The sequence below is a fragment of the Syngnathus leptorhynchus genome, chromosome 14 (genome assembly GCF_054491065.1).
Source record: "Syngnathus leptorhynchus isolate UIUO chromosome 14, UIUO_Slep, whole genome shotgun sequence".
Lineage (NCBI taxonomy): Eukaryota > Metazoa > Chordata > Actinopteri > Syngnathiformes > Syngnathidae > Syngnathus > Syngnathus leptorhynchus.
The window spans coordinates 1,751,986-1,778,581 of record NC_141208.1 but is presented as its reverse complement, the minus strand read 5'-3'; the positions used below and the strand labels follow the sequence as shown (position 1 = coordinate 1,778,581).

The following is a 26,596-nucleotide window of genomic DNA, read 5'->3' as shown; positions in this document are numbered from 1 at the left end:
TAAAATATTCTTTCGCTCTGATCACTATTTATTTGAAATATTCGTACGGCTGACCAGTTGCTTCTCTCTCGGGTTAACCCGCTCGATAGCTGGAGTTCCACAAGTTGATGTCTGTGCGGGCTCTCAAAGAGGTTATAGATTACGCTCGGATGGACAAAATGAGTTGATGCCAATCCCAGCTGGATTTGCGCATGACTGAACGCCACTAACAAGCATTTCTACTCACGTGACGGTTTTGGGCACGTGTGAGAGGAAACGCAAAGGCCGCAATCTCATAACTGTGAAGCGGACATGCTAAGTGGCCCTCACTGATGTCCATGAGACAAATCATGTGGTCTTGACCCCCCCCCCCCCCCCCCAGTCCTAAGAAGAGCCACCTGAAAATTAGCTCATTGCAAATGATCACAGGCTGCTGAAAGACAAAGTGGCCTTCACACACACACACAAGGTGAGAGAGTGCAGTCATGTTTGGGTGGATGCTGAGTCTTCAGCTTTTAATGAGACAGGCCGCGTCGCCTCTGATCCGACCCTTCTAATGTTCCCTCCTTGTTAATCAGCTCGGCTGGCTGGCTCGGCGCTCTCCTCTCGACGCCGCACTCTGTTCTAACCGCCCTTCCGCCTCCTCTTCCCTCCCTCCCTCCCTCTCGACCCGCCAGGTGAAGTGTGACCAGTACTGGCCGGCGCGAGGAACCGAGACCTACGGCATGATCCAGGTCACCATGTTGGACACGGTGGAATTGGCCACTTACAGCGTCCGCACTTTTGCACTCTACAAGGTACAGCACTGAACTTTTCTATTTTGTCCAGGAAGCAAAATTCCGAGGTGGAAGCTGTCATTTTAGGGGCGGATGAAGGCAAAATTTGAAGCACATAGACTGGACACCAAAAAGCCAATTCAATTAAACAGCGGGTGCTTTTCAAATGAAACTTGCGTCATGTCATGAAAGCGCTTTGACCTTTAACTGGATTCCGGCGTGCCGCGACACGTTTTTGAACTTTATCCTTCCTCCCTTTTTTGACAGAATGGTTCTAATGAGAAGAGAGAGCTGCGGCAGTTTCAGTTCATGGCCTGGCCTGACCACGGCGTGCCGGAGTACCCCACCCCCATCCTGGCCTTCCTGAGACGCGTCAAGGCCTGCAATCCTCTAGACGCAGGACCCATGGTGGTGCACTGCAGGTGCGAATGGCAAGGCGCTAGCGTGCCCGCCAATGTCAAGTTGGGCGAATTATAACGATCCCCGTGCCCTGCAGCGCGGGCGTGGGCCGGACCGGCTGCTTCATCGTGATCGACGCCATGCTGGAGCGCATGAAGCACGAGAAGTCGGTGGACATCTACGGCCACGTGACTTGCATGCGGGCCCAGCGCAACTACATGGTGCAGACCGAGGACCAGTACATCTTCATCCACGAGGCGCTGCTGGAAGCGGCCACCTGCGGCAACACCGAGGTGCCGGCGCGCAACCTCTACGCGCACATCCAGAAGCTGACGCAGCCGCCGCCCGGCGAGACGGTCACCGCCATGGAGCTGGAGTTCAAGGTAACGACACAATATACCAAAACAAGAACTAAAAAATCGTCATTACGCGTTCTATGGTTATCATCACCACACGTAGGTAAATAAAACAATCTGTGACTACATAGACACACAACGTTCAAGGTGACACACACACTGCTGTCAAGTGTGATGTCATGAGAGCGTTTTGGCCTCTCGGTGTTGCCGCTCTTCCATTTGCCCCGGTGCTGAGTTTGAAGTGATAATAGCAGCGGCCGATGAGAGACGGCTGGAACCGACCGTTGTGTGGTGTTTGTGTGTTGTGGGGTCACACAACGCTCACGCACACACTGCGCAAGCACTGCCAGCAGAGCGTGACCATCCGTATACGCTCCTGCTGGTCCATCTGCTGCCTAAAGCGCTGTCAAATTGCTTGTGTCGCACTTCCACGCATGCTCTTTGTTCATATTACATTCTGTAAAATAGCACTTTGAAATGAAGATGCGCCCATTAAGTGTTCATAAATTTGGTCACCTTTCTTGTCTAGCCAGTCACACGAGCAGCAACAGAAATGAAATTTGACAGAAACTGTTGAGTTATTTTTACAGATGTATAATTATATAATTTTGGCACGTTTAGCAAAAACTCAAACATAAAGTGCTAGTTTTCACATTTAAAAAGCACATGGCGTATTTTTGGGAACCGATTCTTGGTATTTCCATTCATTTCAATGAGGAAAGATGATTTGCAATCTGATCGTTTGTCGCTCAGCGGCTGGCTAACTCCAAGGCGCACACGTCGCGCTTCATCAGCGCCAACCTGCCGTGCAACAAGTTCAAGAACCGTCTGGTGAACATCATGCCTTTCGAGTCCACGCGCGTCTGTCTTCAGCCCATCCGCGGTGTGGAGGGCTCCGACTACATCAACGCCAGCTGCATCGACGGATACAGGTGCGCCATTTGTCTCCTCCTTGTTCTTTGCTTCTTTCTGTCTCCCTCTCTTCTACTTTTTAGCTCTCACCTGTCATCTCTCCTCGTCCTTTTTCCTTCCTTTTCTCTGTTGAATTTCTTTCATGCACTTTCTCGCTTTCCTGTTATTTTTTCCATCTCTTCAGTTAATTCCCTCCCTTATCAATATGTCCGAAAGCAAAGTTGGTAATTGAATTAATGATTTTAATTACATGATTTGACAGAGTACAATATGTTTAGAATGATCAAATTAATTGATCCAATACAATATATTTCTTAATCTATTTTTTGCTTTCCAAATGAATGAAAAACAATTATGGTGGGATGTTTTGGCCATGTTTGTGTAATTAATTGTTTTACACAACTATATTTAATATATGCCAACATAGTGTGATAATTAGCAGTTTTAACGTTTGGCTTTTTCTTTAAAAACATGTTCAGTTTTACAGGGTTTTTTTTTTTGGTGTCATTTCCATTTGTCTTAGGGGAATGGTTCATTAAATTATACATTACAACTGCTGTCACCTCCTCCTCTTATCTTTTTCTACTGCTCTCCTCCATTCTGTCTATCCTCCCTCCCCATTCATCTCTTCAAATCTCCTCCTTGGCTTCCTCCCCCTCCTCGCTGGGCTGTCTTGCGACAATCTGTTGTTTCTGTATTTGTGCGAGGCAAAAAAGGCCCTCAGCACATTCTAATCTCCCGGTTCCACATTAGCGCATCGCCTGCGGTGGCTTCCTCACTCAGCTGCTGTGTGTGTGTTGTCATGTTGCCCGCATGCACACATGCAAGGCTGCATGCACAAACACACGCAACATGTGAGCGTTAGGTGCTCAGTCCGCTGGTTTCTTGAGCGGTGCGTTGCTGCCACCTGCTGCTGCTGGTAGAGCAGGACCGCATGCCCGCCCGCAGCATGGTGGTCACGTAGCACAGCAGCAAATGAGCTCATTTCCAGCTGTGCCGTCAAGATAGCTCGGCGGGATTATGTCACCGATGACGATTGTTCTTTTGCCTTCCTCGTGCGTACGTTGCACCACACTGCAACTTGCCAGCCAACATTTGGTGGACAATGTCGAATTAAGCACTAGAAAAATATTTAATCATCTGGTTTGCTCATCCAATACAATCTAATTCAGATGAAGCATTTACAATGTTTTTTTATTTACATGGCAATATTTGATTTCTCCATGTTCTCCTGTCTTTGCAGACAGCAGAAGGCCTACCTGGCCACGCAAGGTCCGCTGGCCGAGACCACAGAAGACTTCTGGAGAATGTTGTGGGAGCACAACTCCACCATTGTCGTCATGCTGACCAAGTTACGGGAAATGGGACGGGTGAGGAATAAACGCCAGCCTGATCATAATCATATCAGATTACAGATTGCAAGCCAAACATTTTCTATGTACAGTTTCTAATTGTCTTCCTGAATTTGATAAACCAATCAATCTACTGTGTACGGTTTGTGTCAACAGGAAAAGTGCCACCAGTACTGGCCGGCCGAGCGCTCGGCCCGCTACCAGTACTTTGTGGTGGACCCCATGGCCGAGTACAACATGCCGCAGTACATCCTGAGGGAATTCAAGGTGACGGACGCCCGCGACGGACAGTCCCGAACCATCCGCCAGTTCCAGTTCACCGACTGGCCCGAGCAGGGCGTGCCCAAGACCGGGGAGGGCTTCATCGACTTTATCGGACAAGTGCACAAGACCAAGGAGCAGTTTGGACAGGACGGACCCATCACTGTGCACTGCAGGTAGGACTGATGCAGCAAAAACGGAGTGCGGAGCAAGATGACTTAATGCTTGTCCTCGTCTTCCTCAGCGCCGGGGTGGGCCGCACTGGAGTTTTCATCACTCTGAGCATCGTGCTGGAAAGGATGCGGTATGAGGGAGTGGTTGACCTCTTCCAGACCGTCAAGACCCTTCGCACCCAGCGGCCTGCCATGGTGCAGACAGAGGTGAAAAAAGAAGCCATAGAAGTAAAAAGTGAAAAAATAGGCACCCCACTTTTTTCTCATTACTTTTCTTGCGTGGAGGCAATGGGTTCCATTTTTATAGTCTTTGGTATGATCCGGCCGGGGTTTGAACCCACAATCTTCCAGTCTCAGGGCTGACACTCTACTATTAGGCCACTGAGCTAGGATAGCATTGCATGGTGACCTTGAAAGTGACTCCCATGTGTATGTGACAGGACCAGTACCAGCTGTGCTACCGGGCGGCTCTGGAGTACCTGGGAAGCTTCGACCACTATGCAACGTAACCCCAGGCGCCAAGGTCCGAGTCCCTCAGGAGTCTGCCAAGTGTCCCATCTCAGCCATCGAACGCCCTGGGGGGGTAATTATCACCCAACCCTGTTACTTTATGGGGAAGTGCGAAGGACAGAATCCATGTGACTGTTTTTTTTTTGTGCTTCAAAGTCTTGTACAGTCGACAGTGCTACCCGTCCCTCATTTAGCGGTACCGCCATTCATTTTTACAATGATTACATTTATTGTTTAGTCTACTTTTTTAATCATTTTCTTTTCTAACATTGTGTCTTAATGTGGCGCCGGTGCTTTGGTTTCATTATCGCTACTTTTAAAATTGTTTTTTGTATTGTTTAAAAAAAAAAAAAAGGGGGGGGGGGTATGTTATAGCACAGCGAGGCTATAGATGCTAATCTCTTCCGGGCCAGCTACTTATTTGCGTTGTTGCGTGCTCGGGATTTAGTCGATGACGACGACAAAGAAAACAAGACGACAAAAAAAAAAAAAAAAACTGCCTTTTATCCTGCTGTTTCCTCGAGGACGAGCACAAAGCAGCTGATGCTAAGCTACTGCTAAGCTAAGCCTGCAGCCGATGACGACAGAGTGTGTACAGGAAAGCGAAGCACATGACTTTTTTTGTGTTCTTTTGCAAAAAGGCCTTTGTACAGAATGGACCATTCCACCCGACCTGACAAACACAATTGATCTTATTTTATACAGAAATAGAACTATAAATATAAATATATATATATATATGATTATATATATGTACAATGATGCATAAGTGTACACACAGCTTGTTCTTGAGAGACGCCGTATGTACTGTACCATTGACCAAAAAAAAAGGACATATTGCAGCACAAACCCTCGCCACCCCCCTTGTTGTCACAGCATACCCACGCACACACCTTTCCCCAAGATGGCCGCCGCAAGCACACAGACACCTAAAGTAATGGTGGCGGGTGTATTGGCAGGTGGGTGGGTGGTAGGGAAGGGGGCAGGGTGTTACTTTGTTCATTTTAAAATCTTGTGAATGCATCGTGCTGTCGGGGTTTCACCTGTTGTACACACACATACACACTGTTTTTCTATTTGTTGATAAAGAACTGGAATTTCAGAAGAAAACCTGTTAACGAATGAACACGAGTTGTAAAAAAAAAAAAGGGGGGGGGAGGGGAAAAACCTTGATGTTAATAAAGATACATAATTGGGTTTTTTGTACAAAGTCGTCCTGTTTGACTTCATTGCAAAATGTATGTATCCTTGATTTTTTTGAGGGAAGGGGTTCATGATAGGGTTTAGGCTTGGGGTTTAAAACTAGGGTTAGGGATTCAAACTAGGGTTTGTGTTTCATACTAAAGTTAGGGATTTAAAGATGGGGTTAGGGTTTCAAACTAGGGTTTGGGTTTCAAAGTAAGGTTTAAACCTATGGCTAGGGTTTCAAAGTAGTGTTTAAAACTTGGATTAGGGTTTCAAACTAGGGTTTCATACTAAAGTTACTGTTTTAAAGATGGGGTTAGGGTCTTAAACTAGGGTTTGGGTTTCAAACTATGGTTAGGGATTTCAAACTAGGGTTAAGGTTGTTTTTAAGGGTTAGCGCTAGGTTTAGGTTAAGGGTTATAGTTAGGGTTTTGAGATTTTTTTTTAAGGAAGAAAAGCTTTATATGGTCCATATTTAACATCTTCATTTCTTCAAGCTCGCATGCAAGAATAAAAGGCTTTATTGTTCCTACCTGCTTCTGTTTGGGCCAAGATGTGGAACTTGCCGAAGCAGCGTGCTGGTGCTTTGATTGAGCCGCTTCTACCACCTGGACTCCATCCAGTGTTTATATGCACGCTGATTGAGGGAGGGCTTCCTTCAGATCACTACCAAGACCTAAAAAAAGGAACAGAATTCCAATCCTGGCGTTAGCATAATATTAACACGCTTTTCCTTATTGTTCTTTTCGCTCATTTTGTACATGCAGATGTAATCCAAGCTGCTGCCTCGAGTGTACGCATTCGAGCCTTTCACTCGTATTGTCTCCCTCAACTTGATTTAGGGATTAGGGCAGCTGCTCTTTTTTTCCTTCTTCTATCTAACAAGCGAAAAAAGCCCTCGGACATCTGTGCGCAATATGGGAGATTCGAGCTCCTTCCCAACGATGGCCTGAAAAGCAGCACGACCCACTGCCAGGAACTGGGCCTCGTGTCAAACATGGCCTTGTAATGTAAAGTTCACTTGTGTTTTGGGAGCTTCTCAGGCTGGTGCTAACTGAGGCTCAGAGCTAAATCTCAACTGTGTCAAATTAAAGTAAATCTAGCCTCGGCAAGTGTGGTTGTAAAGTAAATGAGGATGTCATTGTGTTTGCTTTGGAAATGTAAGGAATGCTAACTTGGTCCAACTGGGGAACCTCCCTCTTTGTTTTGTACGACAATACATGCTTGGCACATCGTTCCACAAAAGTCGTCTTGATTCCTGTGATATAGAAAGAAGATTCATTGATTTGCAACTGGCTCAGAACTGAACCTTAACTCTGACATTAAAGATCTTTTGAGAAGTTGATTATGGCAAATCATTTGAGAAACACCTACATTGTGTGTTGTTTATCAATTTAGAGTTTTACTACAGACCGTTGTGGCCTAAAACTAGCTGAGTCTGAAAGTACGGCGCCCTCTGTTGGTTGCTACTGAGATCAACTCTGCTTGTATTTCTTCAAGGTGTTTCTCTAAACTTGAGTGAGTGAGTGAGTGAGTGAGTGAGTGAGTGAGTGAGTGAGTGAGTGAGTGAGTGAGTGAGTGAGTGAGTGAGTGAGTGAGTGAGTGAGTGAGTGAGTGAGTGAGTGAGTGAGTGAGTGAGTGAGGTCAGGTCAGGTCAGGTCAGGTCAGGTCAGGTCAGGTCAGGTCAGGTCAGGTCAGGTCAGGTCAGGCCGCCGTAAGGGGAGGACAATTGATCATGTCCATTTTATGCCTTCATTAGAGAGATCAAACTGGATTATTGCAAATAAGAATATAACAACCTCCCGTAGAGTACCAAATGTTTCTTTGTCAATCAGGGGAAATTGACTATTTATGCTGCCAATGCTTCAGACCTCTAAATGTTCCAGTAGTCTTAAAAACGATGTATCAATTGATTTATAAATTGGCGCTTCTTTAGAGAGCGTCGACCTGAATTATTGAGTCTCATCTGATTTATGGCTCTTGCTCTCAGCTGTAGGTTTGAAAGTCAAGATGAGGACCCCCACCGTGCACGTGCAAGACGAGTGGGGCTTCTTGTAAACTTTTTGTGTTGGGAGGAATTCCAACACTTCGATGCTGCTTGGCCACAGACGACGCAAAGTGACTCATCGAGCAGTCACAAATGTTTAGATCCGGAGATTGTTGTTTACCACATTTCCTTCCCACTTAGCTCCATGAAAACAACATCCAAGCAACCATCTGCACACACATCACTATGCCCTTGCCTCCTTCTTCAGATGACTTGAAAAGAAGTCTCATTGAAGAGTTGACGAAGTTGAATCCATTACAAAAAGTGCTATGTCAAAAAAGAGAGCGGCTCCAGATCCCCTTCAACTCTGTTCTCTTGAGGTGCGAGGAAAGATTTCTGAAGTCGATGTCTTGGCTGGAGGCCACGCAAGGTGACTCATGGGGCGGTCTGGCGGCACATCACGAATGTTTAGACGTGAAGATTGTTGTTTATCGGCTTCCCTGCCCACCTGTTTGCGGATCTTCTTTAACACTGTTTATTTTCTTACGGCCCTCGAACAAAACACCGACCATCTGTGGCTCCCCCCAAAAAAGTGCGCTTTGAGGAGCTTTCGTTGGCAAATTCCATTATCATGGAATGCCTCCGCTGTGATAATTTCACCTAAGTGGGTTTACGCTTGTCTTAGTGGCGTTAAAACCCATTGGGAACTTTCCTAATTCCCCTTAAAAGATTGCGGCGGACCCTCCAGACCCCTCCTACTCCTGGCCCAACTCTCTCGCCGAGCAGAAGGCGAACGAACGTAAAGCCCTGGTTTGCGCCGGGCCAAAGCATCCTTTAGGAGCCACGGCCCCGAGGGAGATTATCATGTCGGGGGTAATCCGAGGAGGAGGAGGAGGAGGAGGAGCAACAGTTGGAGCGGTCTGGGGGAGGCGAGCTAAGGCAGGCAGAGAGGCTCGCCGCCCCACTTCAACCATCTCACAGCTGCGAAGGAGATGCTGATGCTCACGACCTTCCAAACTTTTCCTTTCCGTGCGAATCTGCTCGGAAAGCTATGAAAGTCCCAGGAATGCGGATTTGGATCTTTTCCGCAAAGGAGCGCGAGTGATAAAAAAGAAAGACGCTCAAAGGGCCCAAATCAAGTCCGGACAGCTCCCTCTTCGGAGGGCGCAGCCGAGCCGAGTCGGGATGAGAGTTCCTCACCCGTCAACACGGTGATGGACTTTCCTGGTGGAGGTCAGCCCGAGACAAACGCCACACAGCTAAATCTGGATTAGCCGGCCCGAACGGTAAGGACGCCGCATCTCCTTTTGTCGGCTTTAAGCCGGCCAAGCTTATGGCCCGGGCGTTTATTAGGTGTCGCACCCCGGCGTGGTAGAGCGCATGCCGGGATTAATTCCAATCGCGGCAGCAAACCTGCATGCTCGGGCCGCCGCTTGTCACGGAATGCCAGTGACGCCATTCTCCCTTTTCTTGCATTCCGCTCGCATTTTCAAGACATTTTTGGCCAATCGTCATCATGATTAGCTCGTTAGCGGGGAACCATTTTTGGCCCGTGGCACACGTGTGTGCAAGTGGCACAGCCGTGTGATTACTGACAGCCACTCAAGTGGAAGAAAAGAATTGTAATAACGCATCATTTAAAATGGAATGAAATTAGGAAATTACATGTCGGTTTACTGACAAAATAAAATGTGTTTAATGATGAGGCTTAAACTTAAAAAAGGAAAATTTAAAAAAGTCTTGTGTTGGAATGAATACAAAAGTTAAGAAAAAAGTCAATTATTTTAAGCAGTATTAAATTAATTTATCAAATTAAAATCCAAGCTAAATAAATTTCATTCATGAAAGTCTTTAGCTTAAAGCATTTATTTCATAAACACATTTAAAAAAAAAAAAAATTCTTTGTGAATGGCCCACAAACGACGACTAGAAAACAGAACCTAATTTATATTTAAAAGTTGATGAAGACAAAAAGATATTCTAAAAATATTTAGCCCACCTAACAAATCCAGCTCATGTAAATCAGCAAAATCTGCAAAAATGTAAACCATGGAAAAATACAATGACATGAAATAGTATTCTTGAATGTATATCATTAAACAAGAGCAGTGAAATGTTCTTGTTTCATTGAGTGTCATCGCACTCATCCACGACTAATTACACGTCATCCTCCCTTCGGTAAATCTCACAGCTGACAAGTTCAAGTGTGAGAAAAAGTGGAGCGAGCGAGGCAGCGGCAAGTTGTTTTCTTGGAAGCTAGCATGCAAGCAAAATGTCATCATATTTTCTACACTCGCACTTGCCCGTGCTTGTATATGTATTTGCGAGCGCCGTTCCACGCGGTAGTCCAATCCGACAGGAATCAGTGTGTGGGACCTGCATTTCCTGAGCAGTTTTCCACGTTGATTTTGCAATAAAAGCAACGTTTGCCCTCATTTGTGTGAAACTTTCACTAACAAGCACCAGCCGTGTTCTGTTGATCTCGCTGACTCAAGCGCTGGGCTTAATTTAGAACAGCCAATCTAGCCCCGGAATATCGACTTTATTTGAGCGCCTTTATTTGTGGCTCCAGACCCTAATGTGATAGACTCCAGACTCATCCAAGCGCTTGCGCGCTCATGCTCCAGACCGGCAAAAACTTGAAGGATTTCCTCGGTTTCCCTAGAACATTAACTTTGATAGCTCCGGACTTGTCATTGTGTTGCATCATTGTTTTCCATGCCAACTAGGAAGGTTAGGAGTCTAGAAAGTTGAATTCATCACAAACAGCGAGTCGCTCCAGACCAACCTCGGCGCTCGTTTCCTCATTCTACTGACTTGAAAAACCGTATAGAAAGTGATTCTTAGGAGGTTCAAAGATTCAAATGACGACCCAGCAAAGCCAGTCGCTCTAGACCCGTCAAGGCACCACCGCTTTGTTGGCTAACTCGACGCAACTGTACTTAAAGGAGACTTCAAAACAAACACCGTTGCAACCGAGTGCAGTCTATGGAGCAAAACTAAGTCATACAACAAACACAGCCAATCCTGTCTCGGCATGTCCACTTTGAGAGCCTTTCCAAACCCACTGAGGCAAGTTCTGAATAAAGGAATGGTCAGGGTTAGGGCGAGGGTTACAGCTAGCGTTAGGGCTAGGCTTGGATTAACACGTACACACGCATGCAAAGTGTATTTAGTGTAAAGGAAAGGCCTGCTCCCTGCTTGCAGCCAGCCAGGTGTTCACCCACGTGACAGCAGATAAAGCCGACTGCAGGCATTAGTGCTAATCCCGCCCTGATCTTTGGAATATGTCCCTCTTACTTCTGCAAGCACTCCGATCCTGGCCCACCTGCTACTGACTCGGGAGGCCAAAGGCAAGGCCACGCCTCCTGATGAGACCCCCCCCCCCCTCCCCTTCCTTCACTTTAAAAAAAAAATTCACACGACGACACACAGTAGGTGACAATCTCCCGTTTTGTTTGTTGACGCCACTATCGCAATCTTCCGCATCTCGATTACAGGTCGAAGTGCAAGCGACGTTCACTTCGGCTGGTCTCATATCGAGAGCCATTATGTAAAGTGGATTATCAGGTGTCATGCGACGGGGAGCGGGCAGCCTTTGACTTTGTGGTCACGTCACATGACCCGAGGAGGTCACCGTCGTAAAAGCAAAAAAGCGGCTATCTCCTCCGCACAAAGAGACACTTCATACAAGACCTCAAGAAGCGTTTTCATGTCACATTGGTGCCTCATCTTCCTCCAGGCTACTCAGCGGTGGCACTGGCCCAATTATTTCTCATTTATTGTACACCCCACAAATAATGGCATCTTTGAGCACCCACAACAAGAGCCCTTTTTTGGCCTCATGCGACAGGAATGGCGGTAAAACGGCAAAAGAAAAGGACAGTCTCGGAAGTCGCGTGTGGCCGCTGACAGATGCTGTCGCTGAGCCAAAATACAGACCAAAGATGTGAATTTGCAAGCTCCTTTCACGTTTCGGTGCATTTGTAAGCGACGTCCTCTGAATGGACGCCCACCGTGGGCTGGAGAAAAAAGTTGCTCCGTTACTGTCGTATGTATTTAAAAAAGTCAAAGTCATGTTTTGAACATATTTGACATATTATTTCCCACTTTTTGTGTACTAAAGTCTTTAAAATAAAATGATGAGAAATTGCTAAATACCTAATTGGGGCAGTTTGTGAGTTGCTAATTTGAACTTTTAGGGTAACGCTTACTGTCCATTTTTGACCGAGACGTTTTTTTTTTTTAGTTGCGATTGATCTTTGGCGGAAATGCTGCCCACTGCCCCCCGGTGGTTGTGCGCGGCAACAGGGATGAAGCAATCTGATTGGATTGGCTAAATCGGTGCCTTTATCTTTGCGTGATGGTGGGCCGTCTACCATCTTGCCTTTGAATTCAGTGTAGAAAGAAAAACACAGAAAGCGACTTGTTGGTTTGACTAGGATGGTATTAGCATTCTGATAATTCTTGGCTGAGCTTTAAGAGTCAGCCTCAAACATGCTAAACGATCCTTGGAGACTGTCGGTGGCGGCACACGTGTGCTTCCCAGCTAAACACGCAGACGAAATGAGCTCTTTTCTCTACATTTGTTTTGTTTCGAGGGCCTCATTGGACTCTTTTATTTTTATTTGCCGATGACTTTTCCTGCTGCTTCCTCTCCTTCTCCTCCTGGGCCCTTCTCCTCTTTCTCCCTCATCCCCCCCGGCCCGTTGGCGCGCTGGCAAACATCAGCGGCGGCAGTTTTCCGGAAGCCGGGTGCTCATCCGTGTCGTCTTGTCAGCTCTCGCTCCGGGGAAAAGACTTTTAGGTACACCTGCTCTAGGGTTAGCCGTGTAGTTTCCAGCCATGTCCAACTGAATTGCGCAACACTCAGAACCGTTTTTAATATTATGATTTTCAGCATGCTAGCCAGCACTCGATTTCTTTGCCTTGATTTGATATTTGAGTGTTGTATGTTGGCAGGGAATTCAATTTAACTCACTTCACTCACAAACAGGTCACCAAAAAGGTCATTTGGCCCATTTACTTTGTGGCGCTTGACGCTAAGCTAATAAATAATATATTATTTGAATATATTGTTGTTGTATTTTTTGAAGAACAAAAGTAACCGTTCAAATCTGAACATGGCTGCTACATTAGCATTAATGCTAGCGCAAACACAAAGTGACGTGTCCTGGCTGGTCCACCAATAACACAGACGGCCCAAAAACGATCGTAAGCCACAACAGCAATGCTCGTATTATTTACATACTGCTGCTTTAAAGGCGACCCTCCGCATGTACATATGTTTTAGTGTGCGCTACACAGACATGTGTGAACACAAGCCATTCTGGTAAAACACTTTAAGGACCAGTCTGGATTTGCTGTTAGACACAGACAGACAGTTACTTATTTCCGGCTGGAGGGAAATGATTTTTTTTTTTTTTTTAATCGAGTGACATGATAAGAAAAATGGGAAGCCATAAGTGCATAAAAAGAACAAGCTCGGGTGGTAATCGTGAAAGGTGAGCTAACCCAAAATTCAAACGTTTTTGGTTTCAAGCACATTTTCCTTGCACAGCGAGTCGAAAAGAATATTTTTTTTTTTACGTTTATGTATGTACATATGGCCTGTGGGATTAATGGTTTTCAAAACATTCAACCAACCCGCCTACACTTTTTTTTTTTTTTTTTTTACCTCCTCCTCTCATCTCCTTCTCTTGCCAGAGTCTCAATGCTCCTCCACGCTCTAAGATGAAGTTATGGAAAAGTGCTACTTTTGCCTTCATGCTCTGTGGCGCCGCCCTGTCCATCATCCTCGTTAGAAACATGGCCACCACCGCCGGACGCCCGAAAGCAAAAACTAAACACCAAGCCTCATCTTCCTCCTCATCCTCATTCTCCTCGCGACATACGTCATTCTCAGGAACTCCATCCTCATCGCCGGCAGCCACCTGGACCAGGGCTGGTCATCGGAGGACACGCTCGGCAGACAACATGAACTCCCTACTCTCAGAATGTAAGATCCACCTTCATACTCGCATTCACCCAACACCAAATATGCGTTAACAAGTAAACGATACGCTACATGACATCACGCTACAAGCAGTCGCCGAAGCACGTTCGAGCAGGTTTTAATGTCTTGCAATAATCTTCAGGCAATTAACGCCTTACATTTCTCGCCGTATGCGAACTTCACCGACTTGTACACAAGTTATTTTCACGAATAAATCTTCCACACCGCAGGGTGAAAGTCAGCGGGGAAAATGCGCTGGGAAGTGGTTCAACTTGTGCCACAGTCACAATCTGAAAAGTCCAAATTGAGGCATTCGGGTAGATTCTAAAACTTAGCCAGAAATTCCAGAAACTCTAGAGGTAAGCCAACACTTAAATGGGATCAAACTCATCTAGAACATGCAGGACAGCAGTCCTGGAGGTTTGGCCCCCTCCTTAAATCCAACAAGTTGTTGCATACTATTCTGACAACTTCTGGCATCTTCTGTCCAGTGTCCATGATGTTCCAGAGCTTCACAGAAGGCGAGCTTCAGCACGTGGTGGGGACACTACTGGACGGGAAGAGACGGAAAAACCGTGATCAAAGCCAGAGCCGAAGGACTAAAAGAGCCCGGCGGGCCAAGTCGTGCTCGGTGAGGGAACTGGAGCTGACGGTGAGCGAATTGGGTCTGGGCTACGACAGCGACGAGACGGTGATGCTGCGCTACTGCAGCGGCAAGTGCACGGCGCAGAGGCGGAACTACGACATCACCATGGAGCACATGATGAGGACAGGCTTCCGGAAGAAAGGTCGCAAGGACAAGGTGGGCAACGGCCCCTGTTGCCGGCCCACCGCCTTCGAGAAGGATTTCTCTTTCCTGGACAACCGCAGCCGCTACCACACCATACAAAACATTTCGGCCAAAAACTGCGGCTGCGTATGACCCCGCCCGGGCCGAGACTCACTTCTTCATGCTGCTCTAAGCTCTATGGAATATAAAGTGGAGATCAGGAATCCGTTCAGAAGGATACCGAGACAACGGACAAGCGGGCGGACAGTGACAGCTATCCGCATTTGGTTTTTGTATTCTCTTTTCTATCTGTGTAGTAACACTGTAAGCAATGGTGTGACAGCTATGTAGCGACATTACGTGCGTGCTGTCTTGTCGTAGTACCGTGTGACCAACGCTGAGTAGTTGGACGCCGTCATGGCATTTCACGCTCTGAATAGCTTTTGCAACGTTGGCGGGAAACTGCCAGCAAAATTGGACCGTACACAAATATTGGCAGAAAAGAGTTGATTGTCAAATGTCACTCATAAAACTATCAGGGATATTTTAGATGAAGTCATATTACCAAACTCGAGATGCCCCATCAAGTCTAATCCTTGCAGCACCTCTAATGTCATCCCTTACCAAAGCTAAACTCGAAAAACACTAAACACTAAACCTTACCTAAGTCTAAACTCACATTTCGTATTGACTTGACTTCACGTTGTAAAGGCTACGTCAACATTTTCTCATCGTACCTCATTTCTCAAGCTAGTTCTTTATCTGAACAATTGATATGCTGGGTGGATATACAGCATTTGTTTGCGTTCATCTCTCAAAGCGTTGCATTTATTTCGGCGACCGAGCAAGAAACTACCGACTTTGAGTCATATCTGTTCTCAGGAAAAGTCATCTTTTATCCCGCCGCTGCTCGTTTCGCAAGCTATTGGATTTTCCTCATCTGAACAAGAATCTATTCATATCGAGTCATATTGTGCTCTGTGTCAGTCTTCATATTGAGTCAGAACCAAGTCAGTATACGCTGGGATCAAAGGCAAAGCCACATATTTGTCACAACCACTTGTTAGTCAAACTAATTTATTCCTTTAGCTGAGCAAGCGGCAAGTGATGTTGAGTCAGAGCCAACAAAAGCAAAATCACGTATTTACCGCTTGTTCCTCAAACTATTTTGGTTCTTTGCGTTGGAACAATTTCTTATGTATACTTACATGCGAAACCCAGCAAAGTCTACATGTTATTGATTCTTATATACACAAAGGAAGGGAAGAACTTGCTGGTACAAGCGCCTTGTGTGTTTTTGACACATCGTCGAGGGAAATCGCAAAGCCAAGTACAGATGACATCGAAGGAATGTGCCGCAGAAACAATTAAAACAATTTCAGCCTCCTCGTTACGAGTGCATGACTCACTCGCTTGGCAACAATTAAAAGAATAACACTAAAGAAAACAAAAAAGGAAGAGTGAATGAAAGCTGCTGTCTAGACATGTCCGTCTTGCCTCCACTGTTTGCTTTTTGTTATTCCGGTGTGTTCTCCCGAGTCGCGGCGCACACGAGCGTTGTCAGAAACTGTTGCGGCTTTTTTTTTTTTTTTTATTGACAGGAATTTTGTGGATGTTTCATTTATGTCTGTGTCAGACCCACACAAACCACAGTCCTCCAGATTACGCAATCACAACATGGATGCTAAATCACCTTTTAAGTGTCATTAAAGTTACCAATTAACTATTGAGCTCCTTGTATAATCTTCCGTGGGGAAATTCATGATGATGAATGATTTCTTTGCTTCGTGCATGTTACTGACTGACTGCAGTGTTATTCCATCGGAAAGTCTATTATTGATGAATTCTATAGCTATATTCTATTGAATCCAGTGTTATTTATTGTGTTTTGCGTAGATGACTCCACCTTCCACCTCCACACATTCTGTCTGAAGCAGGGATGGGGAACCTTTTTTCATTTTTTCCACCGTTTTCCAATCCTAATCCCAAACCAAACTCAACCTGTAACCCAATCCATACACAAACCTTAATGACGTTTTTATCCTCAATCCTAACCTTCATCCCTGACAATTGACCCTCTCACAAAAATCTTGCCATGACGGGAAAAACAACTGGCAGTTGTTGTTACAAGGGCTGAAGCTCTTTTATAAAAACACAAAAAGAGAAAATGAAAGAGTGGAATTATTCAGAGTTTTGTTGCTCTACCAACAGAGACTCTCCACACTTTGCTTTTTAGTCACAGGGAAAACGTTTGACACAAATCAGCTCATTATTAGAGAAGAAACAAGACAAGCACATAAGAATAATGAATCGAGTATAATTTTGCAACGAGATGGTTCAACTTTAACCTCCACCACAAGTTATCCGAGGGCCATCTATGACTGCAACAATCAAAGAAATATTTTTCATTGTATAATAGCAACATTAGCGAGTTGGATGTTCTTCTGACATTCTGTCAAACAAAGGCTTCCCCATCCCTGTGATAGTCACACCCAAGACAAAAAAACAAAAAAAACAAACACCTTCTCCCTAAACCAAACACTTACATGATCCTTCCGCGCACAATTGCCAAAACACTTGTAATGACAATTTCAAACAAAAACGTCTCAAGTACCCGGCTGATTGCAAACCCTCTGGATGTAATTTGCGGATGTTTACACCAGCGGATATTTAAGGTAATCCAAACCGTTGGTTAATTGCACTCAACCCTAAAATTACCGCCGCCTTCCAAAGATCCATCGCTAGGCCGCTCGGCTTTTAACGGAAAAAAGAAGCTATTGTCACGAACATCACCTTTGGCAGTCTTGTGTTGGTTTTGTGTTTTGAAATGGGCGGTGCATCATTATTGTAGTTGACATTGTGTATTTATTTGGGAAGTAAATTATGGTTCTGCGTATTTATTTAGTTTACATACAAGCTTATTATCAGGAAGCAACTTTGTGCCAAAACAATGTTTGTGATCATTCTATACTGACTGCTGAATAAACATCATTTCACAGGTAGCCATGCTGTGCCGTGCTCATTTCTCCCAAACGTCATTACCAGTATTATAATAAGAATCTATTATTTTACACCTCAGGTTATTTTTAGTTGTTGCTTTTATACACTTTCAGATTAGAGGTAATAGATAAACTCAGGTAACAAATGTCAAGACTCACCTGTTTTCTTGGTTTGGTCATGTGACGTCGGCAAGATCAGCCCTTCAGCACTGGGATGTCAACAAAGTGACAGTATGAAGAAAAGCGTCCGTCCCCTGAGATGGATAAATACAGATGAAGATGAGGTTTTTTTTTTTTACTTATTTCATAAGACACAAAGGCAGTTTTAATCACAATGAAGTGATTTTATCCATAGCAAGGTCAAACAATTTCATCCCAAATGTTGTCATATGTTTCACGCGTGAACTTGGATTGACTTTTTGGGTGTGTTACCAAACATGAAAATGGAGCGAGCGGCTCAGCAAACGTATCTCCCGTCTTGACTTTTCCTAGACTTGTCATGACAGGAGGATGTAATTGCCATCAACGATTCCTGACACATTCCGAGAAAGCGTTGATGAAAGTGTATCATGGTGCGTGATGTGCATGCGGATTGGTTGACGTGGCAACCCAACCGATGCCAGCGGCTGCTGCCTCAGAGCCGTACTTCCTGTTGCCAAAGCGACCAAATAATGACTTGTTTAGAACGAGATGGTGATATCAAGTGCACGAGGAGGCAACGACGGCTCACTCATGACCCAAATGATCAATGGTCATGAGTGAGGAAAAGAGAGAAAGCGGAGGCCACCTGTCGTCGCCGCTGAGGTCCACAAACTACGTCAGTCAACTCATGTTCTCACATCCAACATGGAGTCCACCCCCCCCCCCCCCCCTGTCATCACACCTCCGGACTTGCAATAAAATCAACTATGTCAGGAATTTACCCTCCTTCCACTTACAGGAAGAAAAGCGGCAAAGAGGTATCAACTACATTTTTTGATGTCATTTCCAGACTGTATGTGGGTCTCAGCACACCCACTGAAAAAAAAAACTAAAAAACATTAAAATGTTTTTAACAGCTGTGACTTTCTTTTGCCTCAGAGATAAACAGTTATTTCCGCTCACTGCCGACCGGTGCTGTCAATGGGAAAACAACACGAGCGATTTGGAGCCAAATAAAAAAAGAGTTGACGTTTTAATATCAAAGCAATTAGTTTATAATAAAAAATAATGAAGAAAGAAGCTATATATTTTCGTGGGGAAAAAAACAATACTTACAAATACTCATATTTGTAAGGACAAAATAATAACTCTTGAGAACCAAAAGTTTGATATTTTCAAGAAAATTTCCCTTTTTCTTTGGTATATTTTCTCAAAAAAAGTCCGCTTTTGTCAGGAAAAGTAATGCAACCGATATCAAATGATCCATAATGCCCTTTTTGTATTGAACACAAAGATCCTTTCCTCTCCACATTTGAAAGTTTTCTTGAGGCCGCAGATTCCGAGAGGAACGTCTACTCACGGCAGGAAGCGATGAAGTCAGCATAAGCAAGACATTTGTTATGAACTGCACTGGCAAGATGTACAATAAACACAGCAGGCACTCACACACTCTCGTACAACTATTGCATGGACAACAGCCTCGAGTTAACTTGGAAAAATCTGAAGAGTCACAACCACAGCAGGTGTTCCTCCTCAGCACGAGCGTTGTAATATTAATAACAATATAGCATAATAATAATGAAGTGACTGCTTTACAGCCTTTCTGTGTGATTACATGTGTTGGATTTATAGCCGTGGCTTTTAGGGAGAAGGCGTCAGCGCGCAGACGCATCACTCGCGGGAGACATTTTACACAGATGTGTCGTCCCTCCCTCTCTTGAGCCCAGCACACATTTTGAGCTTTGCTCTTATCAACGACCAACAGTAATAAAAAAAAAAAAAATCTGTGGAGACAGGAAAAGAAGCCAGTTTCGCTGAGCGTCCTTTTTGGTAGCAGTGTTTAGTCACAAAAAAAAAGACTCACCTGAAAAGGCACAGCAAGTCTGCCATTTTGGTTTGAAGGGGCCACTTTTGGTTCATCCTGGAAAAAAAATAAATAATTAAATTATCCCCCAGTTGTTTTTTTTTTTTTTTTGCTAATTCAGGTTTTAGTTTTCAAATTATTAATTTTGCAACATGTCATTTGGAAGGAGTGTCAATCACAAGAAGACCTGCGAAAACATACAGTAGATTTTGCACTTCAAGTTCATTTTGGCGAATGGATGTTTAGAAGCATCTTTGGAAGTTTTGGGAAGGAAAAAAAAAAATAATCAGCAATGGAATCCAGTTTCAAGAAATCCATTTTGGTCATACTGTATTAGGAACAAAATCTATTATAGCTGTCAAGTTATGTCAATGTTTCACCCAGTTCTTGCTTAAACTTGAAAAAAGGTCACTCATGATCTGCTTACATGGCCTTTCTGCATGCCAACAACCTTCTGAGCCAATTTCATGCCTTTTTTCTTGTGGGCTTCTTCTAGTTTTAAATGAAGCTAGCATCTTTAACTGGCTAGCTTTCCAAATCAATGACAGCTGGAGAAGATGCAGTTTAGCTGCTAACATGAGGTCTTTGCTAGAGGAAGGAGGTTTGTCATTTGTACATTGCTTAACTTAAAAAGAATGGTGACTATTCTGCGAGAGCATCGCGTGTCTTTGAGGAACAGAGGAAGCTCTGTGTTCTGGTTTTGATGTCTTGCCGTCTTTGAGGTACTTCCAGCAAAAGACGCGCGACTGCATCGACATTTTAAGTTCATGAATCTCGCAGTCAACTTGTATTGTTCCGCTTGGTGTCCGCTTCTGCTTCTATTTCCCGTCTGATTTTGCGCTCCGTTGTGTTTCCAAAAGACCTCAAAAACAACAAATGTTGGTTTTGATGATAATTTGTTCCAGGCCGTCACTAACAATGTGAATGAAGCACAATTGTGAGGTATGTGCGGTACGGCGCGGCGTACACAAAGTACATTTTCGCATAATCATTATAAAAAACACATGATTGACATTCAAGCCTCCCCAAGGGATCTGGCTTTTTGTCAAGTAATAAGCCTTAAATTGCTCTGACATACATAGACATGGGCATTATTTGCCACTCAGCAGTGCCCCCTGGTGAACGAGTAGAGCTAAAAATAATTCTAAAGTTTTTGTCCCACTTTATCCCACAATGCATATCATGCTGCTCATTGAGGTGTCATCGCTAATGGGTAATTATCTTATTGGCAGAAGACACAAATAGATTCTTGTGAGTATTGATCAGTCTCCAAGTCTTGCTGCACCATTTGTGTTCACATAACCATTGCTTAAAGAGTGACAACACATAGAAGGCAACTGTTAGCCCTTGTGCTTATTGCGTTTCTAATGGTATGTAAGCATTAAAATTCAGTAGTACTGCTTTCTAACCTCGAAAAGGAATTGAAACCCTCTCACCCGGCAGGCCTTGGAAGCCAAACATAGTTTTGTACTGTCTGACTTTTGACCTCTGCTGCCTGATGCTTATGTCATGTTTAAATGAGGTTTCTGGACTTAATGTCAAACAGTAAACACTGAATCAAGAAGATCGTTCGAGCAGATAACGTTTAGCTAAACTGTTTAATTAGTGACATCATATGAACTATCACAAGTCAAGTGACATCGTATTTAGTTAAAACGATCCGAGAATGTTGAGAAGTCTACTTTCTGGGGCTTCTCCAGACAGATGGAACGGGAAGGGCATTTTTTTGCTCCTTTTAAGGAAGCAAATGACTCCGCGGAGAACCATCACTTAGTCTTTATGGGGGCGATCGAGTTCTCGTTTTCATCATTTTATTTTACTTGAGCTTTGACGTAGCACCTGCTCTTAAAAGCGGAGTGTGACTGACTTGTGCACGAAATTCCAACTCCTCCTAACAGTGCTCCTGAAAATCCACCCTGATTTCTTTTGTCTTTTTAAAGTAAGTTTATTTGTTTTAAATCAGAGTCCTTGGACTTCGCAGGAACCTCCCGGCTTATCTCAGGTGGTGATGCTGAGTCAAAACACATCCCAACTGCCTACACACACGAAGAAAAGGGGAGTTTGTCGTGGGTAATTGGTTGCAATTTGTACTCAATTTCGAACAAAGCTAAAAGTTAAGAATTCTACAACCCGCCCCACTCGTGTGAGGCGCTTGATGGTGTAACATGACACATGCTTGAAGCTCGTGCTAGTTTCTCTCACGACACTACTGTCCTTACGCACTGGCCCGTGGCGAACACTAAAAAAAGAAAATCAAGTGCAGCATGAAAAGGCTCCTTGTCTCCTGAGGTATGAACTCCAAGTCTAGAAAGTGAAAGGATAAAATTTGGCTTTAATTACTGGCGGTCTTAATCACTTACCTTGTTTGTCTGCTGATTGATTCCAAGCGGTTGTGGCTAGCGTGGTGTTGGACGTACAGTCTTTTCCGGACTATAACTGGATACTTTTAGCTTAAGTTTTATACCTTGTAGTTTGTCGTCCGATACGGCGTAATTATGTTTTTTTTGTCATTTTTGTAATGACTAATACACTTGTAAACTCATAAAAATGCTGTGGACCGTTGTTGCGCGGGACCGCTTTGCTGGGCGGAGGGATGTGGGACACGGTCACAGGTGGTGCTGGCTCGAACGATTCGTTCAAAGGAACGAATATCTTCAATGAGCGAGAGTGAACGAATCTCTTTTTTTTCAGTTCATATGATGTGTCGGTAATGCGCATTGAAGCTGGTGCCACCTCGCCGTAAAACAAAACGACGAAGAAAATGACGTAACCAACTGAACGAATCAGTGAGTGTGTGATTTGCATTTCTAGTTCATCGCGAGAACGAACGGATCAGTGAGGGAACGAATCCTGACTTTTCCGTTCGCCAACGAGTCAATGGGTGAACTGCCTTCTTTCACCCCGTGCATCAACGGATCAGTCATTGAACGTGTTGCGTCTCCCTCCTGGCGTGAACTATGTAAGCCAGAATGTCGATTTACGATTTGCCAAGGAAAGAAAGAACCACTCACTGAAACACCACTTCTTTTATGAAAGCTAAATGCAACTTGATTGCATGAAGCTCCATTTCAACCATGTTGCTCATTCATTTATTTATTATTTATTCATTGCTCTCATTTATTCATTGTATGTGCCTTCTTGTTTTTACTTTTTGTATTGTTGACTTGAATGTTAATATATATGATATATATTTAATATGTGATGTCTTGTCACCGTGGGAATTTCGATCTCTTTGTGTGTCTTGACGTGAAGAAGTTGACAATAAAGCAGACTTTGACTTTGACATCATAGAAGTTTGTCCTCTCCACAGACACCCTCCATACAGCAGACCAGGAGGCAACTGCTTTGCTTAGGGACTTTGCATTCGCTACAATAAATAAATAAATAAAATTATTTTAATAAACATTTGTCTTCAAACTTGTCTGGTGTTTTATTCCTTGTTTTTATATTCGCCATTTAAAACATAAAAATCAGACATTTGGTTCACTGCTTTATATGACAATATATGTGTTTTACGTTGTTATATGAGTTGGTTGATATCACAGATATCTCAGATCTGTTAACTATATAAAAAAAAAAAAGACCCATCACTTATACAAAAATAATAAAAATATCAGATCAGATCAACCAGCCAATCAGAAAGTGGGGGTGAGGGCGGGTGTGGCACTTTTCACTTTCAGTTAAACTTTTTCCCTAATGACCTGTATTTAGATACACCTGTGTCCAAGTGACGTCACAGATCAACCAGCCAATCAGAAAGTGGGGGTGAGGGCGGGTGTGGCACTTTTCACTTTCATTTAAGCTTTGACCATGATTTTTCCCTAATGAAGTGGCCTGTGATTAGGTACACCTGAAAATGGCGGTGTACCTAAGAGTGTCCGAGTGACGTCACAGATCCAACAGCCAATCAGAAAGTGGGGGTGAGGGCGGGTGTGGCGGGTGAGGGCGGGTGTGGCACTTTTCACTTTCAGTTAAACTTTTTCCCTAATGAAGTGATTAGATACACCTGTGTCAGTGTGACGTCACAGATCAACCAGCCAATCAGAAAGTGGGGGGTTGTTTGGGTGTGGCACTTTTCACTTTCATTTAAGCTTTGACCATGATTTTTCCCTAATGAAGTGGCCTGTGATTAGGTACACCGGAAAATGGCGGTGTACCTAAAAGAGTGTCCGAGTGACGTCACAGATCCAACAGCCAATCAGAAAGTGGGGGTGAGGGCGGGTGTGGCACTTTTCACTTTCAGTTAAACTTTTTCCCTAATAAAGTGATTAGATACACCTGTGTCAGTGTGACGTCACAGATCAACCAGCCAATCAGAAAGTGGGGGGTTGTTCGGGTGTGGCACTTTTCACGTTCACTTAAGTTTTGACCATGATTTTTCCCTAATGAAGTGGCCTGTGATTAGGTACACCTGAAAATGGCCGTGTACCTAATAGAGTGTCCGAGTGACGTCACAGATCCAACAGCCAATCAGAAAGTGGGGGTGAGGGCGGGTGTGGCGGGTGAGGGCGGGTGTGGCACTTTTCACTTTCAGTTAAACTTTTTCCCTAATGAAGTGATTAGATACACCTGTGTCAGTGTGACGTCACAGATCAACCAGCCAATCAGAAAGTGGGGGGTTGTTTGGGTGTGGCACTTTTCACTTTCATTTAAGCTTTGACCATGATTTTTCCCTAATGAATTGGCCTGTGATTAGGTACACCGGAAAATGGCGGTGTACCTAAAAGAGTGTCCGAGTGACGTCACAGATCCAACAGCCAATCAGAAAGTGGGGGTGAGGGCGGGTGTGGCACTTTTCAATTTCACTTAAACTTTTTCCCTAATGAAGTGATTAGGTACACCTGTGTCAGTGTGACGTCACAGATCAACCAGCCAATCAGAAAGTGGGGGGTTGTTCGGGTGTGGCACTTTTCACGTTCACTTAAGTTTTGACCATGATTTTTCCCTAATGAAGTGGCCTGTGATTAGGTACACCTGAAAATGGCCGTGTACCTAATAGAGTGTCCGAGTGACGTCACAGATCCAACAGCCAATCAGAAAGTGGGGGTGAGGGCGGGTGTGGCGGGTGAGGGCGGGTGTGGCACTTTTCACTTTCAGTTAAACTTTTTCCCTAATGAAGTGATTAGATACACCTGTGTCAGTGTGACGTCACAGATCAACCAGCCAATCAGAAAGTGGGGGGTTGTTTGGGTGTGGCACTTTTCACTTTCATTTAAGCTTTGACCATGATTTTTCCCTAATGAAGTGGCCTGTGATTAGGTACACCGGAAAATGGCGGTGTACCTAAAAGAGTGTCCGAGTGACGTCACAGATCCAACAGCCAATCAGAAAGTGGGGGTGAGGGCGGGTGTGGCACTTTTCAATTTCACTTAAACTTTTTCCCTAATGAAGTGATTAGGTACACCTGTGTCAGTGTGACGTCACAGATCAACCAGCCAATCAGAAAGTGGGGGTGAGGGCGGGTGTGGCACTTTTCACGTTCACTTAAGTTTTGACCATGATTTTTCCCTAATGAAGTGGCCTGTGATTAGGTACACCTGAAAATGGCCGTGTACCTAATAGAGTGTCCGAGTGACGTCACAGATCCAACAGCCAATCAGAAAGTGGGGGTGAGGGCGGGTGTGGCGGGTGAGGGCGGGTGTGGCACTTTTCACTTTCAGTTAAACTTTTTCCCTAATGAAGTGATTAGATACACCTGTGTCAGTGTGACGTCACAGATCAACCAGCCAATCAGAAAGTGGGGGGTTGTTTGGGTGTGGCACTTTTCACTTTCATTTAAGCTTTGACCATGATTTTTCCCTAATGAAGTGGCCTGTGATTAGGTACACCGGAAAATGGCGGTGTACCTAAAAGAGTGTCCGAGTGACGTCACAGATCCAACAGCCAATCAGAAAGTGGGGGTGAGGGCGGGTGTGGCACTTTTCACTTTCAGTTAAACTTTTTCCCTAATAAAGTGATTAGATACACCTGTGTCAGTGTGACGTCACAGATCAACCAGCCAATCAGAAAGTGGGGGGTTGTTCGGGTGTGGCACTTTTCACGTTCACTTAAGTTTTGACCATGATTTTTCCCTAATGAAGTGGCCTGTGATTAGGTACACCTGAAAATGGCCGTGTACCTAATAGAGTGTCCGAGTGACGTCACAGATCCAACAGCCAATCAGAAAGTGGGGGTGAGGGCGGGTGTGGCACTTTTCACTTTCAGTTAAACTTTTTCCCTAATAAAGTGATTAGATACACCTGTGTCAGTGTGACGTCACAGATCAACCAGCCAATCAGAAAGTGGGGGGTTGTTCGGGTGTGGCACTTTTCACTTTCATTTAAGCTTTGACCATGATTTTTCCCTAATGAAGTGGCCTGTGATTAGGTACACCTGAAAATGGCGGCGTACCTAATGGAGTGTCTGTGTGACGTCACAGATCAAACAGCCAATCAGAAAGTGGGGGTGAGGGCGGGTGTGGCACTTTTCACTTTCATTTAAGTTTTGACCATGATTTTTCCCTAATGAAGTGGCCTGTGATTAGGTACACCTGAAAATGGCGGTGTACCTAATAGAGTGTCCGAGTGACGTCACAGATCAACCAGCCAATCAGAAAGTGGGGGGTTGTTCGGGTGTGGCACTTTTCACTTTCATTTAAGCTTTGACCATGATTTTTCCCTAATGAAGTGGCCTGTGATTAGGTACACCTGAAAATGGCGGCGTACCTAATGGAGTGTCTGTGTGACGTCACAGATCAAACAGCCAATCAGAAAGTGGGGGTGAGGGCGGGTGTGGCACTTTTCACTTTTATTTAAGTTTGACCATAATTTTCCCTAATGAAGTGGCCTGTGATTAGGTACACCTGAAAATGGCGGTGTACCTGAGAGTGTCCGAGTGACGTCACAAATCCAACAGCCAATCAGAAAGTGGGGGTGAGGGCGGGTGTGGCACTTTTCACT

General features: G+C 44.6%; 2 protein-coding genes and 1 long non-coding RNA gene across 6 annotated transcripts in view; 2 read left to right on the top strand and 1 right to left on the bottom strand.

The window, feature by feature from the left end:
* The window catches only part of LOC147045882 (receptor-type tyrosine-protein phosphatase F-like), a 180,470-nt gene extending 175,354 nt beyond the window's left edge, over nucleotides 1-5,116 (top strand). For all 4 annotated transcript variants that reach the window (XM_085929539.1, XM_085929542.1, XM_085929543.1 and 1 more), the window contains 8 exons: nucleotides 657-776; nucleotides 1,023-1,177; nucleotides 1,252-1,537; nucleotides 2,264-2,442; nucleotides 3,666-3,792; nucleotides 3,931-4,211; nucleotides 4,280-4,415; nucleotides 4,649-5,116. In XM_085929539.1, coding sequence (XP_085785665.1) covers nucleotides 657-776; nucleotides 1,023-1,177; nucleotides 1,252-1,537; nucleotides 2,264-2,442; nucleotides 3,666-3,792; nucleotides 3,931-4,211; nucleotides 4,280-4,415; nucleotides 4,649-4,717 — 1,353 coding nt within the window. In that variant the 3' untranslated portion in view covers nucleotides 4,718-5,116. The remainder of the gene's footprint in view (nucleotides 1-656; nucleotides 777-1,022; nucleotides 1,178-1,251; nucleotides 1,538-2,263; nucleotides 2,443-3,665; nucleotides 3,793-3,930; nucleotides 4,212-4,279; nucleotides 4,416-4,648) is intronic.
* Nucleotides 380-22,366, bottom strand: LOC147045880 (uncharacterized). The gene is made up of 4 exons (XR_015068146.1): nucleotides 22,019-22,366; nucleotides 19,659-19,715; nucleotides 17,813-17,907; nucleotides 380-6,579 (listed from the first exon to the last, which is right to left on the bottom strand). It is a non-coding gene; the product is annotated as an uncharacterized LOC147045880 (long non-coding RNA).
* Nucleotides 13,368-17,645, top strand: LOC147045881 (uncharacterized). Its single transcript, XM_085929544.1, has 2 exons — nucleotides 13,368-13,888; nucleotides 14,377-17,645. Exons 1-2 carry the CDS (start codon nucleotides 13,624-13,626, stop codon nucleotides 14,805-14,807), a joined length of 696 nt encoding a protein of 231 aa, XP_085785670.1. The 5' UTR covers nucleotides 13,368-13,623; the 3' UTR covers nucleotides 14,808-17,645.
* Nucleotides 22,367-26,596: the final 4,230 nt, after the last annotated feature.

Excerpts from the sequence above, each read along its gene's own strand:
- LOC147045881 (XM_085929544.1), top strand. The coding sequence starts at position 13,624 with ATGAAGTTATGGAAAAGTGCTACTTTTGCCTTCATGCTCTGTGGCGCC. Across the intron at positions 13,889-14,376 it reads GAACTCCCTACTCTCAGAAT|TGTCCATGATGTTCCAGAGC; the intron begins GTAAGATCCACC and ends TCTTCTGTCCAG.